The sequence below is a fragment of the Toxotes jaculatrix genome, chromosome 5 (genome assembly GCF_017976425.1).
Source record: "Toxotes jaculatrix isolate fToxJac2 chromosome 5, fToxJac2.pri, whole genome shotgun sequence".
In the NCBI taxonomy this organism is placed as follows: Eukaryota; Metazoa; Chordata; class Actinopteri; family Toxotidae; genus Toxotes; species Toxotes jaculatrix.
In genome coordinates, this window is record NC_054398.1 from 3,669,073 (window position 1) to 3,685,981 (window position 16,909).

Sequence of the window (16,909 nt, forward strand, 5' to 3'; positions counted from 1 at the left end):
GTAAAGGTAAAAACAAATACAGATGAGGACAAATTCCACTTACTGGGATTTGGGCTGAAATACATCTGTTTGTAGTGCTTTTACGCTCAATAAACACAAATACTTTAAAGTTTTGATTTGTATTGTTTCATGAAGCATCTTCAGTTTTAATAACTGTGTTACATGGGCCTTCACTTAATCAGAGCAGTGAACACATCAGTATGTAGCATGAACATGTGCGGTTCAGTGATGCACAAAGTCAAAAATCACCAAGGTTTGTTATCAAGCACAAAGTGCTTGATAACAAACCTTGATAAAGTTGTTTAGTCCCAGTGGATGGAGATTTAAATGAAAATGCCAAAGCAGCGTCAGAATTAAATTGTTAACTTTACGCCCTTGGGCTGTGTGGATAGTACCTAATACCCACCACTGTCACAGTTCAAGGAACCTCCTATTCTTGTTGCCAATTCTGTCATGTGGAATTAAAGAGCTTACATGAAGTGGAGTGAGTGAGTGATTGGTGGAGCAGGGCCCATCATGGCTGCCTGCCTACTTGGCTTGTTGGCTTGTTCTGAACTTCTGACAGTGTGATGTGGGATTCTGCCCAGTTCACACAGCTCTCAGTCTATTTATTTGACGGTGTCAAATAAATAGACTGAGAGCTGTGCAAATAAAATGACTGAGTCATTTTTGATACTTACTTGATGAAAGCCATCCTGGGCGTGTCTTGCTGCTTGTGTGGCTCTCCGCTTCGAGAAGCACTGGATGATGGGGGACTTGGAGACTGGATGGAGGACAATGGAGGAAGGGCAGAGGAACGGAGCGATGAAGGGAGGACAGAGGAGGAGGGAGGAGCCTGGTTTAATGGGTTCTTTCCGCTTCGGAGAAGACGGAGAGACCTGACTCTGATGCTGTGGTTACTGTGATGACGGGCCACCTTGCCAACAGGTCCCGTGCCTGCCCTCCTGAAGGTTTTCTCTGATCTGGCAATAAAAAGATAGATATTTTTAATCAACTCAAATAACAATCTAACAAGCTAACTGTCAAGTCACTGACTACAGTAGGTAGCCAAATAAAAAAAAATCACCTACTCAATTCTGTGACCTCACTAATATGAATAAATATGAATAAAGAAACAACAGCAGCAACAGAAGAATAATGTTTCCCTCCATCGCCCCCTCCCCCAAACTCCCAGATGGGATTTATCCTCAGGTGCAGGTCCACTGTTATACCACCTGTATAGTGGCTACTGTTTTAAGGAGGAGGGATGGGGGCAGGGTAATGCTCAGTGAAACACTCACCAGTGTGGGAGCATTGCTAAGTCTGTAAAAATCTGAAGCACATGCATTGACACAGCATGTATTCTGAATTCATGAAAATGCAATGTACTGTATTTCATGTATAAGGTAACAGCAGTACTTCTTCAGGTGCTCCTTGTTCGATGCTTTATTAAGTTCACTACACCAACCACTCCAGGGCTGGCAGGCTTCCAGCTATATATAGTGCTACATGTAAATGAATGTACAGGATATACACGCACACAATGCATACATACACATACACAATGCACATACCTAGTATTAAAACTACTATGCTGAAGTACTACAATACTTCTAATTAAGTTCAGTAACAAAACATTCTCTGCTATAATATGTTATGAACTAAAGTACTGAAGTACTATGAAATACCACTAAATTAAAAACATCTTTTACATACACAACAACCAAAAGGAATAGAATAGAAATAGAAGAATAGAAATTAAAATATCAAAACTTACACAAAACACTTCAGAGGGACAAAAATGCTACTTTGTCAATATACTTATACTATATGTAGTATTGGACTATTTGTTGACCCTGGGTTCAGGGGTATGGGGCTGGGGTCAAAAGATTTATGGGAGGGTGGACACATGGGACTCAAAGGTGTGTGAGGACACACATAGTTTCATGTACTATCACACAAAAAACATGTATATAATTCATAATACATTGGCTCATTGGTTTGTAATCTAATACCTGGAGGTAAAACATGAAAGAGAAATGTATGTCTTTCTGCTGAAATGATGCTGATCCAGGTACTTACACAGCTCACATCACAAGACACACTTTGGGCCCTGACCTGAAGATACAACTTATCAACTGCCAAGCTACCAGTGTATATGAACTTGCTGAGACAGGAAGGAGAGCAGGAGGAATTCTGCGAGAGAAATGCCACAAAGAAACGTAGAGCATTCCTCCTATTGTCTGAATGTTCTCCTCCTGTAGGTCGCTCCATGTTTTGTCTGCTGGTTTCTTAACAAATTCAACAGGTCTGACAAATAATTCAGACAAGATTCCTCAGTGACAAAGACACAGAGGCAGCCAACACACTTAAACAATACAGTACAACAAGAGATATGTCACATGGTCATGGTATAATGTCAAGTGACCGTGGTATTCAGGCAGTGTGACCCTTAAGGCTAAGTAAGGGCAACAACTCCTGAACTTTGACCCCTCCAAAGCAGGACCCACTTAGCCAAGTCTGATATGATCTGAGCTCTCAACATGATTTCATTCTTTGATGTTTGCTGTGGCAGCCATTTTAACTCCTAAATCCCACTCCAACCTATAACTGCAAGGCAATCCAAACGGAGAGAAGCAAATATTTATTCATTTACAAGCAAAACAGCATCTACAGTTTATGTGACAAAGACAAAAACTATTTCAAATATTTATTTGAGCCTAATTTAATTTTAAATAAATATGAGCTCTGCCTAGTTGGGCAGAGCTCAGCGTAATCCTTCCAGTGTACCAGAGAAACCACATTTGAATTAGTAATGGAAGACAAGACCTTGGTTTAAATGTTTAAAAGTCCTGGCAGGATTCTCCCAAGATAAGTAACACAGCCAAATGACTTGTAGGACCATGGGAAGTGTACTGTGCATCTGTCGTTAGTTTATCAATATTTGTATGTGTAAAAAACAAAAAAAAGACCATATAAAGTTTGGTGTCAGACAGGTACACTGTACCCATTTATCTGGGGGAAAGACCAGTGTTTAAACTCTTCATACAAACTGTTCATCCTAAGGACAAGATTTTAGAAAAGCATTTAAAAAACGTAGTAGAATCTAAAAGGACAAACAAAAACTGGATCAGGCTTAAATTATGCAAACCTTTGCAGTAGGTGTAGTCTGCAGAGAATTCTCCTCAACCGTCTTTGTTTCCTAACATTTCCATTTCATATAGGGACGATGTGAAATGGCTTCGAGTACATCTGACTGACCAGAAATCATTTAGACAGATAAAGGCAACAATGCTATGCTTCTCATGTCTGAAAGGAATCAATACCGTCCGCAGTCTGAGTCAGAGAATTTTTGACAGTGACAGCTGCTGAAACCTGGTGAAAAGAACTACAGACTTGCCAACAAACTGTTGGCAGAATGGCTGCAAATGCACCATCACTTGGAGTTACATCAAAATAAAACACGTTAACAATATTAAACTCTAATCCACTCATCTTCTTGTAACATATATACTAACATATTTCTCCCTCTCCCTTCCTCATGTTCCACCTCTCACTCAGCTTGTCTTGATGGCCGTCATGTTTGGTTTTATTCTTGTTAAGATGATGTGAGTTTTCAACACCTGACAGAAAGGACTGTCCAGTTCCATCCTCTACCAGTAATTTGCCACCCAGTTACAATAATCCTTCTGGTGACCCCTGATGACCCTGATGATCCACAGCCTGGTTAAAACAACCTAAACCACTTGACATAAGGACTGAAGAGGCGAGGAATGACAAGTATGCTTGAAACATGTGCACGTACACGTGCGTGCTTACACACAGAGGAAAACACACACACACACACAGCACTAGCACAAGAGTGACAGCCTTTTGTTATGAGCAGTGTGCTTGTCAGAGGAAAAAACAACATTACAATGAGAGGATTAGAAGACTATTGTGAAATTCTAAGTGCTGCTGGAAGACCAGCTAGTTTTATTCCAAAGAAACAAAACCTGAAGACATCATGGAATAGTGGAGCTTTCAGCCGGTACATAAATGAACCGAGCTCCATAAATGATGCAGATATCACACACAGAGTCCAGTATGTAACCACCTGTAATGTGAGTGTGGTGGGCAAATAAAAGGTGACAAACAGTATGTAAGAAACAGGGCAATAGCAAAATAGCTGGTCTTTCGCAGTTCTGTTTTGTTACATTTGCATGAAAATAAGCTAAAACAGGCACTTTTGGATGTGCATACACATCAGTTGATCAATGCATGTGCACTTTTAAGTATGTATGGGAAAACTTCTAATACAGTGGGAACAAATTCCCTAAAGGATGTAAGAAAAGTTTATTGAATAAGTCCAATAAAGTGAATAATATTATAAATGTAGCTATAAAAATGTCTCAAGTTCTGACACAAGGGCTGAGTATCACAAGCCTGCTGAAGTAACAAAAACCCTTAGGACAAAATAATCTCAGATTTCAGTTTGCATCACGCACATGCAAAGGGTAACTTGCAGCCAGGTGATATTGCTGCAGGGAAAATATTAAAGCAAGAACTGATTGTGGGAACTGATGGGATATTAAATGGTTTTGTGCATTACTCAAAGCAAGCACAAAAACGTGATGAGGAAAAGTGAGGTGGAGATTTGAATTTTTATTCTGAGAGCATGATACTAAAATTACTGTCTTACAGTAGCAGGGCAAGGTAATAGTAAAGAAAAAGGTAAAAAACATGTAAATGGAGATATGTATAGTCTTAACAAAATTATTTGATGTTCACCCTCTGTATACAATACGCAAAGATTGGGGGAAAAATAGACTGCGAGCACTAACGTGAGAATTTTCACTGAGAGGTCCACAGAGTGCCGTTTCTATGTGCAGCAGCACACAGTCGTCATACACAGTCAAATGTAAAAAACAAACACTTCTTAATGAAAGGGTTGGCAAGCATGAGTGCAGGCACGTCACGTTCTGTTTGCGAAGGCTAACCTTTGTCCTCACCTGTCAGTTTTCCCAGCTGTATCTGTCACCGTGACATCACCATCAGGCCCCTGAACTACTGGCTGGTGGGCTCTGCCTCTCGGCTGGCTCCGCCTACTGGATCTGACCTGAAGGTGGAGGAAACACAGGGAAGGTGAAGCAGCTGGAATAAGAGCAGAGACAGACTGTGTGGTTAACCAGCATCAATAAAGTGCTGTTGAAAGGATGTGTTTTAATCACTTTTTGGACATAGACCTGTGTGTGTGTGTGTGTGTGTGTGTGTGTGTGTGTGTAGACAACTTGAAGCCACACATAAGAGGCTTACTTCCAAAACCACTTACCTCACTTGAAAAGTACAAAGCCCACTGCATTTCTTTATTTAATTAAATATGAAAATTGAAGTGACTGTATAACTGTACCAGCCATATGATCCATTCATTCATTGCTTTTTAAGGAACAAGAAAAAACTTCTATTCAACGGGACTACTTGATATGCTTTGACATATTCTGCTTACACCTTGTCAAATTGACCTTTACCCTCTGTAGCACTGCAGCTGCTACTGTGCTGGCAGTAAAACATCTCAGTTTAACCGTTCAGAAAAAACTTGTCACCAAATATTATGAAAATCAGCCCAGTAAGAGCTGAGATAAGCTCTGTCGTGTCAAAAGTGTTTTACATCAGATGCTAACTTACTTTGGGCCTTGCTGCCCAGTCTGGTTTTAGCTGACGGATTTGGCATCTAAATGGAGCTGTTAAAGCTCTGGTTGTCAGACACTTGGTCCTTTGTTCAAGGCTTTCGGACTGTTGGCTCTCAGTGGATTCTGATTTCTTTATTGGCTAAAGAAAACCTCATACTGTGTAGGAGAGAGCGTTTGAGAAAGTCTCCAGATGGCAGGCAGTACAGCCCAGTGTTACAGAGAATTGCAGCTGAGGTGAAAGGCCACAGCATAAAGAGCAGATTGTAAGAATACCTTACTGCTGCTGGCTATGAATCCGCCTTAAGGGCTTTATTTGGCTGCCACAGTCACAACCAGCACACAGAGTGGTCTTATACAGAAGGTTTCCAAGTGGCCCTCTACTTTTAGACTCATATTCACGTGTTGGGTTAAGTGGAATATAATTTGAAGGGTGGGCTGATTAATCGTTACCCTCTCGACCAGTCACCAAACAACTGTGACAATCATAGTGATGCATAACGAACATAACTTACCAAATGGGGAGGTGAGTGCAAACAAACTTAATATTGTTTGCGCTCATATAAGTAATATTGTTGTGTAGCTGGATGTCTGTTCTAGTCACCTTATTGCAGATAGATGAAAAAAATTATATCACTCTCATTTCTGTGCAGTAAATATTATTAAGGCTCCAACCCCGGGTTGGACCCTCCAGGGGTGTCACAAGTACCAAAAATGTGTCACCAGTTTTGATGCACATGCTCTGGGGGCAAGAGTTAACCAAAATCTGAAGTGTCATATTGATTCATCAAAGTGGGTGCAGCCTATTCATCAGTGTCTGTAATCTCATGCTGTTGCTCAATTTGCCGTGAGCTGGAATGAGCTAGAGACATGAAACGTGGCACTTGGCATAACTGTGCTAATGTTTTCCAAGAAATATGATTCCAGCTGACCTGATGGTGGCGCTACAATTACCAGCCAAAAAAAAAAAAAGTAGAAATTTTGAAAGGCTGCCCTCTTCACACTATGGCAATCTTGGCAATCAAATATCATTTACTTCACAGACACTTGTGGCTTGTTTGTGCTTGTGGCTTTAACTGTGGGAGACTGAGCTTCTTCATTCTGTAGAGTGCAAATGATGTTACAATGATTAGATGCAATGATTACCACTGTACTAACAAGTCAAGCTTTACCTGAGCTTGTGTTTGTGAAGCTGAGGTCCGACTCCTGAAAACCCGTCCCAGTGCAGGACTGCGCTGTCTGGACTTGGCTTGTGTTTGTGAACTCTTCTCTTCAGCCCTCTGTCGGCCCATTGGGTCTAACAGGTACCGCTGAGCCAGACGCATCACCCGGGTCAGGACACTTTTAGCCCCGGCAACTGAGTCTATGGGTAAAAAAACCCACAATGATCTGATATCTTAATTTGTTTTAAGGCCCTATAATGTAGAGAATGTCTGTTAAGGTGGTATAAAAACACAAATACATTGCATACAACTTATTATAATGACATTCTCATTTTGAAGACAACCAAGTCCTGAGTACTCAATTACAAAATCCCGGGGACAGCCCTGTGATGACACTGTGGTGCATGTTGGACTAACAAAATAAGTTATCATTCCATTACAGGCAAACCCCCTCTAAAATGCTTTTGTGTGTGTATATGTGTGTTGGTGTGTGAATGTGTCCTTGTTATACACAAATGAATGTTATCAGTGGCTCACCATATTTACTCAGGGGGCAGAATCTGCCTGCTTAGGCAAGCTGTGAACACAAAGACCCACTTATACACTGTACTGTCTGTGTTTATGTACAGGCACACTCATGCGTACGATCGCAGACACAGACGCCAAAGCTGCATCTCATGTTTATAACAGAAGGAGCGCATGAGATTTAAACAGTGATTTACAATGCATTGTGCAGTGAAGAGACCGTGATAATAACATGAAGGGAAACGTAAGTTCAGCGCAGATTTAGCAAATGTGACATTTCCTACCAGCTTCCAGCATCATCACAGGAGTAACCTTATTACAGTTCTCTCAGCAACAGTCGTGCTCTGACAGAAAAATTCTTTGACTTGAGACAACTGTGCAGAAGGTTTACAGTATGTTTGGTGAGTGTCAACCTTCTGCATATGACTCTGACCTATGTTGAACCTCCTGAGTGATTTAGTACCACTGACGGCTTTTTTCCTGTATTAGCTGAGACCATTCACCAGTCTAGAACTGTTGTGTAGACAAATGTCGTAATAACACTTGAAAAACAGAACAAGACACCTGCTAAAAATGCAAACGCACCCGTATAGAAGAACACAATACACATACCTTTCTCAGTGTGTTTTTCTCCTTCTGACAGTGCTGATCCCTTTTCTTCCTCTTTCCCTCCTCTGGTTTGGCTGGACAGTGTGGCCTTCTGGTTTTCACACTGCTCTGAAAAGGAGACCAGATAAAATTCAATACACAGTATTACTATTACTAGATGTCATCAGTATTGTCACTACTAGGTACACAGAAGCAATATCTCAATTGTAGGTGGAGTCTGTCTTCTTTTGGTTGTGTATGACATAGTTTTACTGACAGCTATAGATGGTCTGCTGAACATCCACAGTCCAATCCACAGTCCAATTCTCTGTGGAGTTTTCTTGTAAATGAACAAAAGTTATGTTTACATTCAGTGTTACTCAACAAATGCACTGTGTGCATCCTAACAATGTGATGAAATCAGATAAACCAGATCTTACAATAGTAGCATCCAATATTTTGAAAAAGCCTCTGGTCTAACTTTTTTTTAACCTACATGTCTACTGCATGTCAAGATGCAAGTCCGTGTGTGTGGGTTTGGTAATGTCGGAGGGCCGGGGTGATGTTGACTTCTAATTCTTCTACTATATATCAGTATTTAACACATGCTTCAAGGATGAGGGCTCTACCAAACAGGAAGAGCCGGTGATAAAGTGCAGTGTCTTCCGGCCTAGTGTGAGGTCTTTGTAGAGTCCTGAGTTGGGTTATCTTTGATGTTTAAACAACTCCATTTCCCAGACACGCCCTCCCCCCCCTCCCATAGCCCATGGCTCTCTCCCTCTGCCTCATGTCTCTCCCTCCTTCCTTCCCTCCCTCCGATCTATCTCAATCACTGTCAGACATCGGTTAAGGAGAGGTTCTCTTTCACAGCCAAATGCCAACTTCAAAACACTGACATGTCACAGCACGTCTCCTGTTAGGAACATATGGCATTAGCTCATCCACTCTTTGAAACAAATTAAGGTGGGAAATTAGTCAAGTATTGTAGGTCTGCCATAACCTGTAGACTCTGTAGATGTCCAAATTTAACCCTTAGCAATTCCAAGGCTGGTTAAAAAGCCAGACAATTCATCATATATTACTTTCACATTATCTGTTTGTTGTGTATTCTGAGGTTCAACTAATGGACTGTAATACTCTCTATATTAAGAATATGACCGGTTCTAAGATAAAGTATTCAATAACTACTTTATAGTACATGTTTAAAAGTACCAAAAAGTTACACAAGCAAAATAAATGTCAAAGAAAAAATAATAATATTAGGGTTAGTGTGTTCGGTATGTGTTCTGAATATGTTTTCACAGAGCCGATATACACACACACACACACACTACAGATGCATTAACACTGGTGAGCTCACCTGCAGTTTCTGTATGACTCAGGGTTGTAATGAGAAGGTCTGAACGACTGTGTGTGTGATTTACTGCTGAAACTAGACCTTGTGCAGGTATTTCTACCTTTTCTGGAGCTGAAATCCAGTCGAGATTAATTCTCACACAGTGTTGCTGCTTTTGGGAAACTACACTGCGCAGTAGAAGAGGTAGAAGGAGAGAGTCCTTTATTTGCCCAGTATGTTTTTACACACACAGCAGTTTGACCTCTGCACACACACACACACACACACACACACACACACACACACACACACACACACACACACACACACACACACACACACACACACACACACACACACACACACACACAGTGGGCAGCCCAGAGAAGTGGGCAGTTGCAGCTGCAGCGCCCAAGGAGCAGTTAGGAGGGCTAGACGTCTAATCAAGGAACTTGAACTAATCAAGGGCTGATAATTATTCATGAATTTTGTGTAGCCCCTTAACCAATGCAGGTTCATGGGGGCTGGAAACTACCACAGGACACACTGGGTGGGAGATGGGTACACTGTGGAGCCAGTGGATCCCACATTCTTGCTGTGAGGTGATGAGGTGGGTTATGTGTTCATAGAAGTACAATCAAGTTTATCAATAGATATTTTCATTAAAAAAAAGAAGAAGAAAAAAGAAATTCTATCACTTGCCATTACCTTCAATTCAACATTTCACACATGGTGAATACCTTCCTTAGTACCAGAGCCCCATACTGCCAGTTGCATTGCAACCAATGACTGTCAACAAATTGTGTTTTCAGAGGTCCTTTTTTTTTGCATCACACTGGATCATAAATGTTGACTAGGCAGTAACACAGTATAAAGGCAGTTATTTTGGCCATCTCTCAAATCCAGTGTATTTGTCTTTTTGACCTACCCTAAAAGGCTAACGTGAGATATTTGGTCTCTTAGCCCTTAATTCTTAGGAGGCTAATGGGGTAAAAAGAATTCTGGTCTTGGTCAGACATTGACCACAGAATATCTATTAGTATGAGTGAGTGGTCAAAAGAACTGGAGGGGACACACTGTAGAGACCAACACAAGTAGAAAAGAGAGGACTTTTGAAACAGCCATGGCAAATTCTGTGTTGCTAACAAGTTTGAGGGACACATTCAAGGACAGTTCAAGTCGGACTGTGGCTTTTCCACTGCTAAAACTGCATAGATTAGGAGAAGCTGGAGAAAACTTACAGGTAAGAGACAGAAACGGCAAAGTACTACAGGCTGTGCATAATTTTCATGGATTCTAATGAAAAAAAAAACTGTAGTTACAGCAGTCTGTAATGCACTGCTAATTTCTAATTTTGTAGATTGCATGTGACTTGATTTGAGCATATATAATGTGTGTAATCCAAGCTGATTTCAGAAGTATTTAAAGCATTTTTGCAATTTTCACTCAATAATATACTGTTGTGATGTTTGCAACAGATTTTCCTTCTACTTTCCTGATAGTCTGACATATGATCGCTGTGGAATGTCTATAAATGAGTCTCTGCTTGAGTGCAGGCTGCAGGAATCAGGGAGAAAGTGTTTCTACCGTTGCTGTGGTGGAAGGAAGGCATCATTAGACCTCATAACTGATTTCTACAGCAACTTCAGGATGAGGGTCTCTTCAGGAGTAATCACATCAAGATAGCAGAACAGGGTGCACTATCTATCTGACACTGTTTACCCTCTAGCCATGAACATGCTCACTAAGTCTGCTGAACCGGAGTGCAGAGGGCCCAAAACAAATTTTGCTCAACGGCAACCAACCATCAGGGCATTCATGGGTGACTTCACAGTCACCACAGAATCAGTCCAAGGGAGCCACTGAATTCTGCAAGGGCTCAAAAAGCTGGTAGAGTGGGCCCAAACGCTTTTCAAACCAGCCAAATCAAGATCTATGGGAGGGAATGTGAGGGACAAATTCTGGTTCTACATTGAAAAGCCAGTCAAGACCTTAAGGAAGGTGACAGCTTTCAGAGAGACCATCCAGCTGACCTGCACTGAGTTGGATGGCTGGCTGAAATCAGAGGACAAGTCTGGCCTACCAGGGAGGTTCAAAGTCTGAGTGTATCAGTGTGGCATTCCCTCCTATGCAGTTCTGAGATCAACAGCTGAGACCAAAGAAAGAAGGGTAAGCAACTACCTCAGGAGATGGATGCGAAGTGGTATAGTCCAGGGACTCAAATGATACATAGGTGGCTAAAGCAAGGATCCGAGAGAGGACTGGCAGGAAGTGGAGGGCAGAGGAAGATGTTCAGGAAGCAGAGGCAAGGCTGCATCACAAAATGCTGGTGGTCACATGAGGCAGAACTGGGAAAGGATGCTTTCCAACTCCTCAAATGAACACCACCAGAGGTGGCAGCGGCACAGAAGGCTTCAACATGGCTCAAAAGAGGAGACAGAAATTGACTCAGGATCAAAGACGCTGCTCCAAATGAATTAATCTTGGATCCTGTTCAGCTTTAACTGCTACCACTGTAACATAACCAGCCTGGCATTTAACTGGTAATTCCAAACAAACGGCAGCTTGTTGTAACACAGGCTTTTCTGCCACACTGAAGTGAGCCACTGGTCTGAAAAGAGTAACACTGCTTTCCTGGGTGGAAAAGAAATATATCTGTTTTTCAAATTACATGCTTTTAAACTGACGTTATAGCTCAAATGCAGTGGCAAGAAAAAGTACATGTGACCTGGTTTTCTGCACTAATTGGTCATAAATGTGATCTGATCATGTGTGTCACAAGTACAGACAAACACAAGGTGCTTATGCTAATAACACACAAACAATTATAAATGTACGTGTCTTTATTGAACACCCATTAAACATGAATTTCAGCTCAGCCATATTCATAGGATGGCTGGTGTATTGCTATTGGGTTAAGGTCTGGGCTCTAACTGAGCCACTCCAAAAGGGGGATTTTCTTTGTTTGACATCATTCTGTTGTAGATCTACTTCAGTGTTTAGGGCCATTGATTTGCCTCAAATCATGATACTCCATAGGAAGCGCTGTGTGTTAATCAATTCTTTGCTGTGAATGTTTGAATGATGTATTCTATGTGGGCAAGAGCAATACAAAGATTTACCTCTGACAGGCAATGAAAGAAGAAGAGCACTAGCCTCTCACTTTAAACAGCTGATGCCAAAATAGAGGTTTAGACTAATGCCATAATAACAGATGCAAAAACACACAGATACTGTGCAGACACACACACACACACTGTTCTCATACAATACAATAATGACAGGGCTGAAGACATGTTGGCAAAGCCATTGACAACACAACATCACATGCACTAATTCAGAAGGAAACTGTGGATGAGACTTAATATCCTAAATAAAACATAAAGGTGAGGCATGAGAGCTTAAAAGAGATGTACTGCAAGTTTAGTCAGCAAGCACCTGAGATCTAGGAAGGGCAATGTTGGCCAGTTGGTTGGTTGACTGGATCAGAGTGGTCCAGTTTGAAATCTTCTGTGAAATCTTATTCACAGTAAAATGTCACAACTGTAATTGGATGACACCAGAACATTATCATTGCTACCGTTACTGTCATTGCTACTGTTAGCATTTGAAAATCAGCACAGAGAGACAGGAAACATGGGAGAGAGAGGGGTATGACATGCAACTAAGTTGAACCGTGCAGATTGTGGTTATCTGGTATACGTATAAACCTTTAGGCTACCAGGGTGCGCCTTAATCCATGCTTAACAGTTGGTAAAGTGTTCCTTTCATCAAATGCTGCACCTTTTTTCTCCAAACACACCTTGGGTGATTGTGGCCAAAGAGCCCACTTGTCTTCGACAGCCCCCTGAAGCAGTCTTTCAGGGTTGACACAGCCCTGACCTTGTCCTGCTAATCCCAGCATAAAGACCAGTCCTGAAACTTTCCAGAGCAATCTAGAAACGGATTAAAGTATGGTCAGAGTGGGCTGTCTGCCCTGCAGGACTGCTTCGAAAACACTGATTATAGGAAGCTTCCTATGAGAGCCACAAGGGAACCTCAAGGGCAAAGCAGAAGCAATGGCTTCTGTCCTACCTGAAACAAAAGAACGTTTATGCCAGAATAGTGTTCACTGACTTTAGCTCAGCCATCAACACATCACACCACTGGGTCTTCTCACGTAGGCTGCAGTCGGTCCAGATTTGCACCTACAGCCTCTACAGAGAAGAGAGAGAAGCCTACACAGAGTACTGGCATTCCCCAGGGCTGTGTTCTCAGCTCACTCCTTTTCACACTGCTGAAACTAACTCCATCTTTCAGCTCCAACTGCATCATTAAGTGTGCTGATGACAACAGTGATGGGCTTCATCACTGTTGAAGCACTCGACCCACCCCAGCCACGGCCTCTTCACCCCCATATCATCCAGCTTGAGGTACCGGTGCAATTACATAGTGCAATGTCTCAATAAACTCTGAAAAAAAGGAATCATGGAATCCTAAATATAAACTTTTTGACTCGTTCAGCTGCTGAATACACTCATGACATTCTCTCTACAATGGAAATGAAATATTTTATAGTATGTATAGCCCTGTGTGTGTGTGGGTATAGTCACAGGGTAAATTTTGACCAGCACTGTATGTATGACATACTACACATATGCACAAATGACAACAATAAATCTTGAACCTTGAACATGAATTAACTATAATTAATTAAATAATTCATTCATTATACCTGAACTGACTACAGCTAATAAATACACTTTGTGATCAACTGCAAACAGGCACAATCACATGGTCTAACATGTACTCTCTAAATACTGTATTTCACTCATTCATAATACATACTGCACATATAGCTTGGTGTATAGAGGATCAGGGCCGAGTTTGTGTCAGTTAATCTAAGCTGTAACTGTAGGTATAACGTTTGGCCTCGAAGTCTGCTTTAAGTCACGCCCATCATGCATACCTATGTCTGTACACAAACACACACAAATATATGAAAACAAATTACATGACACAAACACGGTGATGTGGTAACACCAAGCTATTAAATTAAAACAGTTGGTCACAGCTCACACACACACACACACAGAAACAGCTGAGGATGTCAGTGTTGGTGAGCTCAGCTCCGGGGTTTCTCTATGACTCAGGGATATACTGTAATGAGAGGGTATGGATGACAGTGTGTTTTACTGCCCACTCTCTCTCTCTCTCTCTCTCTCTCTCCCTCCATCTGTCAAAGTCAGTTTCAGATGACAGAGTACTCTGCTGATTCCTCAGTGTCCAGGAATTAATGCTGATGACACACAGCCTTTTGAAGGTTGTGTTTTGGTGTATTTGAAGCGGCTGCTGTCCTCTGGGAGTTGGCGGGGCAGCACACCTGTAGCTGGGATTGAATAAGCTCTAATGTAAGGCTACGCTCAGCAGATCCTGTAGCCTGGGAGCTCACTGACATTGCTCACTGTCAGCTTTGAAGTGCTGATTATTTACCGAGGGGGAGAAATAAGACAGAAAAACTACGTAATGGACACAGAAAATCTCTTGAGGGAAGGAACACAGAAGGGGAGGATAAAGATGGAGACAAATTGAAAAAGAGGGAAGAAGAGAGCAAATAAGACATGAGCTGAATTCACACCAGATGTGTTTGTAACTCAAATGTGACATCTGAAAATGAGACCCTCTCTTTTCACCCAAAGAAACTGTTAGACAGTTAATGTAGAATGAAAATATAATCAGAGGACATACATAAGGTTTTAGAGGACTAAGGAGAAGAGGTGTTAGGCAGCAGTTCCTGAGTTGGAAAACCCTGCGTAACATAATGACCTAAGGGCAAACCACAGTTTGGGCTGATGTCTCAATTAAGCATTTTTTTGGTGTATTCTTCACTGTAATGAACACCACAGAAGGTTCATCGTGCTGAGCTTAGGTTATATAGGCTGAAATCAAATTTGTTTTGTCAGGACTGCCAACAGCCTGACCTTAAAAAAAGAGGACACCTCTGCAGGGCGAGATTAGTAACCAATTATTCTAGTCTGACTGAATACGATGAGTGTGACGATACAGTAAGCTCATGATTCAGTAAGAAGATATTACACTTTCATGACATTTAATGTTAAGCTTCTGGTGAAATGAGCAGGGGCGATACGTCATACAGCAAATGCCACGTATTTAATGACTGAGCCACCACTTAAAACTTCATCTGAAAACTCAATCAACAAAAGGATGAAATATGTCGCAATGTCAGAAAAAGTAATACAAGCAAGTTTTTACAAGCTGGAGAAGTACAGGCAAACAGCTGAGTAAGTGTCAGTCAGACACTGCAGGTCAGACTGTAGGCCAGGGTAATTCTCCTATTCAAAAAAATTTAAATTAATGCAACATAAAGCAGTATTGATATAGACTGCACTGAGCAACCGCACTGAGGCAGATTCTGTTACTAAAACATGTCTGAGGCATTTTCAGCCTATTGCTGCAGTTTGCTGCTGTTAAACTAGAGGCCCCGTTTGTTGGTGCTTATCACAGAACAATGGACGGCAGTGAGAGCTGGTCAAGTTATTTGTTATTTTAGGTCTGTAATCAACCTCCAGTCATGCCATGCCCCTTTACTGCACACAACACAAAGGACTGTTTAACCTTTTACTGCTGGGTACAGTATGCGGAAAAGAGAAACACAGGAAAAAGAAAAGATTATATAAGAGACAAGTAGAAGGAGACACAGAAAGAGATGAGAAGGAAGGGTTACACTCTTCCTTAGAGAAAATGGTGTAATAACACCCAGGTGTCTTGAGTGTTTAGAGATAAACTGATAATTTGACAAAAGGGAAAATTAGTAGGACTCCTTTGAGTGAGCTAATGACATTGTCCACACACACCTTAGCAGATAGGCACTCTCACTTAAATATCAAAAAAATGTGTGCACCCTTAAAAATATTAATTAGATCAGTGATGAGATGACATGTATTAGATTCAAACTAGTCAACCTCAGTGTAAGACAGTCACTTATTCCAGCCTGTAAACTAATATATTATACTTTTCTAAATTCTATTTTCAACCCTGAATATTCAGTATGACATCTGAGTAAAGCTGAGAATTCCCTACAACTTTTTTCCTTTGTGTATACTACTACTGCTTCAACACCAATCAGCCACAACATTAAAACCGGTAACTGGTTTTAAAGTTGTGTATTTGGTATAATTGGTGTATAACTAGTGCTAGTTTTCATTAGTGTGTGTTAGTGGAACTGGAAGCTGAACAAAGGTATTTTTTTTCTTATTCAGTTGGGCTTAACGAGGTTTATCTAGGATGTAGGCAGGAGGCGTAGTAGTCATGTAGTCATTTTATCTGTCTAACTCATCACTAACATCAAAGCTGTTTATAGTTCAAAGCCCTCAGCAGCCATCGTCTGATTCCTCCAGACTTGCACAGGTTGAATAAAGGGTATCACAATGGTGAATGAACCAGCATGTTCTATTTGATGTGACTGGGCTGAAAGAACAACTTAGTTTGCTTCTCCGTGAACTAAAGTTTGTATTTTTGCTTAATTGGATGTATTACGTCATATGTGTAATTATTAGGTTGTGTAGGACTGGGACAGTAGTGGTGACTCAGATTACAAGATGACTGTAGACTGTCAGTCTCATTAAATATTAATGTTCATGCAGCAGTTTGAC

The 16,909-nt window shown here is 41.2% G+C and overlaps 1 protein-coding gene across 1 annotated transcript in view; it reads right to left on the minus strand.

Annotated features, from left to right (window-relative positions):
* si:ch211-266k8.4 (rab GTPase-activating protein 1) overlaps positions 1-16,909 on the minus strand; it is a 52,516-nt gene that overhangs the window by 12,391 nt on the left and 23,216 nt on the right. The window contains exons 11-14 of the mRNA XM_041038150.1: positions 7,946-8,050; positions 6,818-7,008; positions 4,971-5,077; positions 681-962 (exon numbers count right to left, since the gene is read on the minus strand). Coding sequence (XP_040894084.1) covers positions 681-962; positions 4,971-5,077; positions 6,818-7,008; positions 7,946-8,050 — 685 coding nt within the window. The remainder of the gene's footprint in view (positions 1-680; positions 963-4,970; positions 5,078-6,817; positions 7,009-7,945; positions 8,051-16,909) is intronic.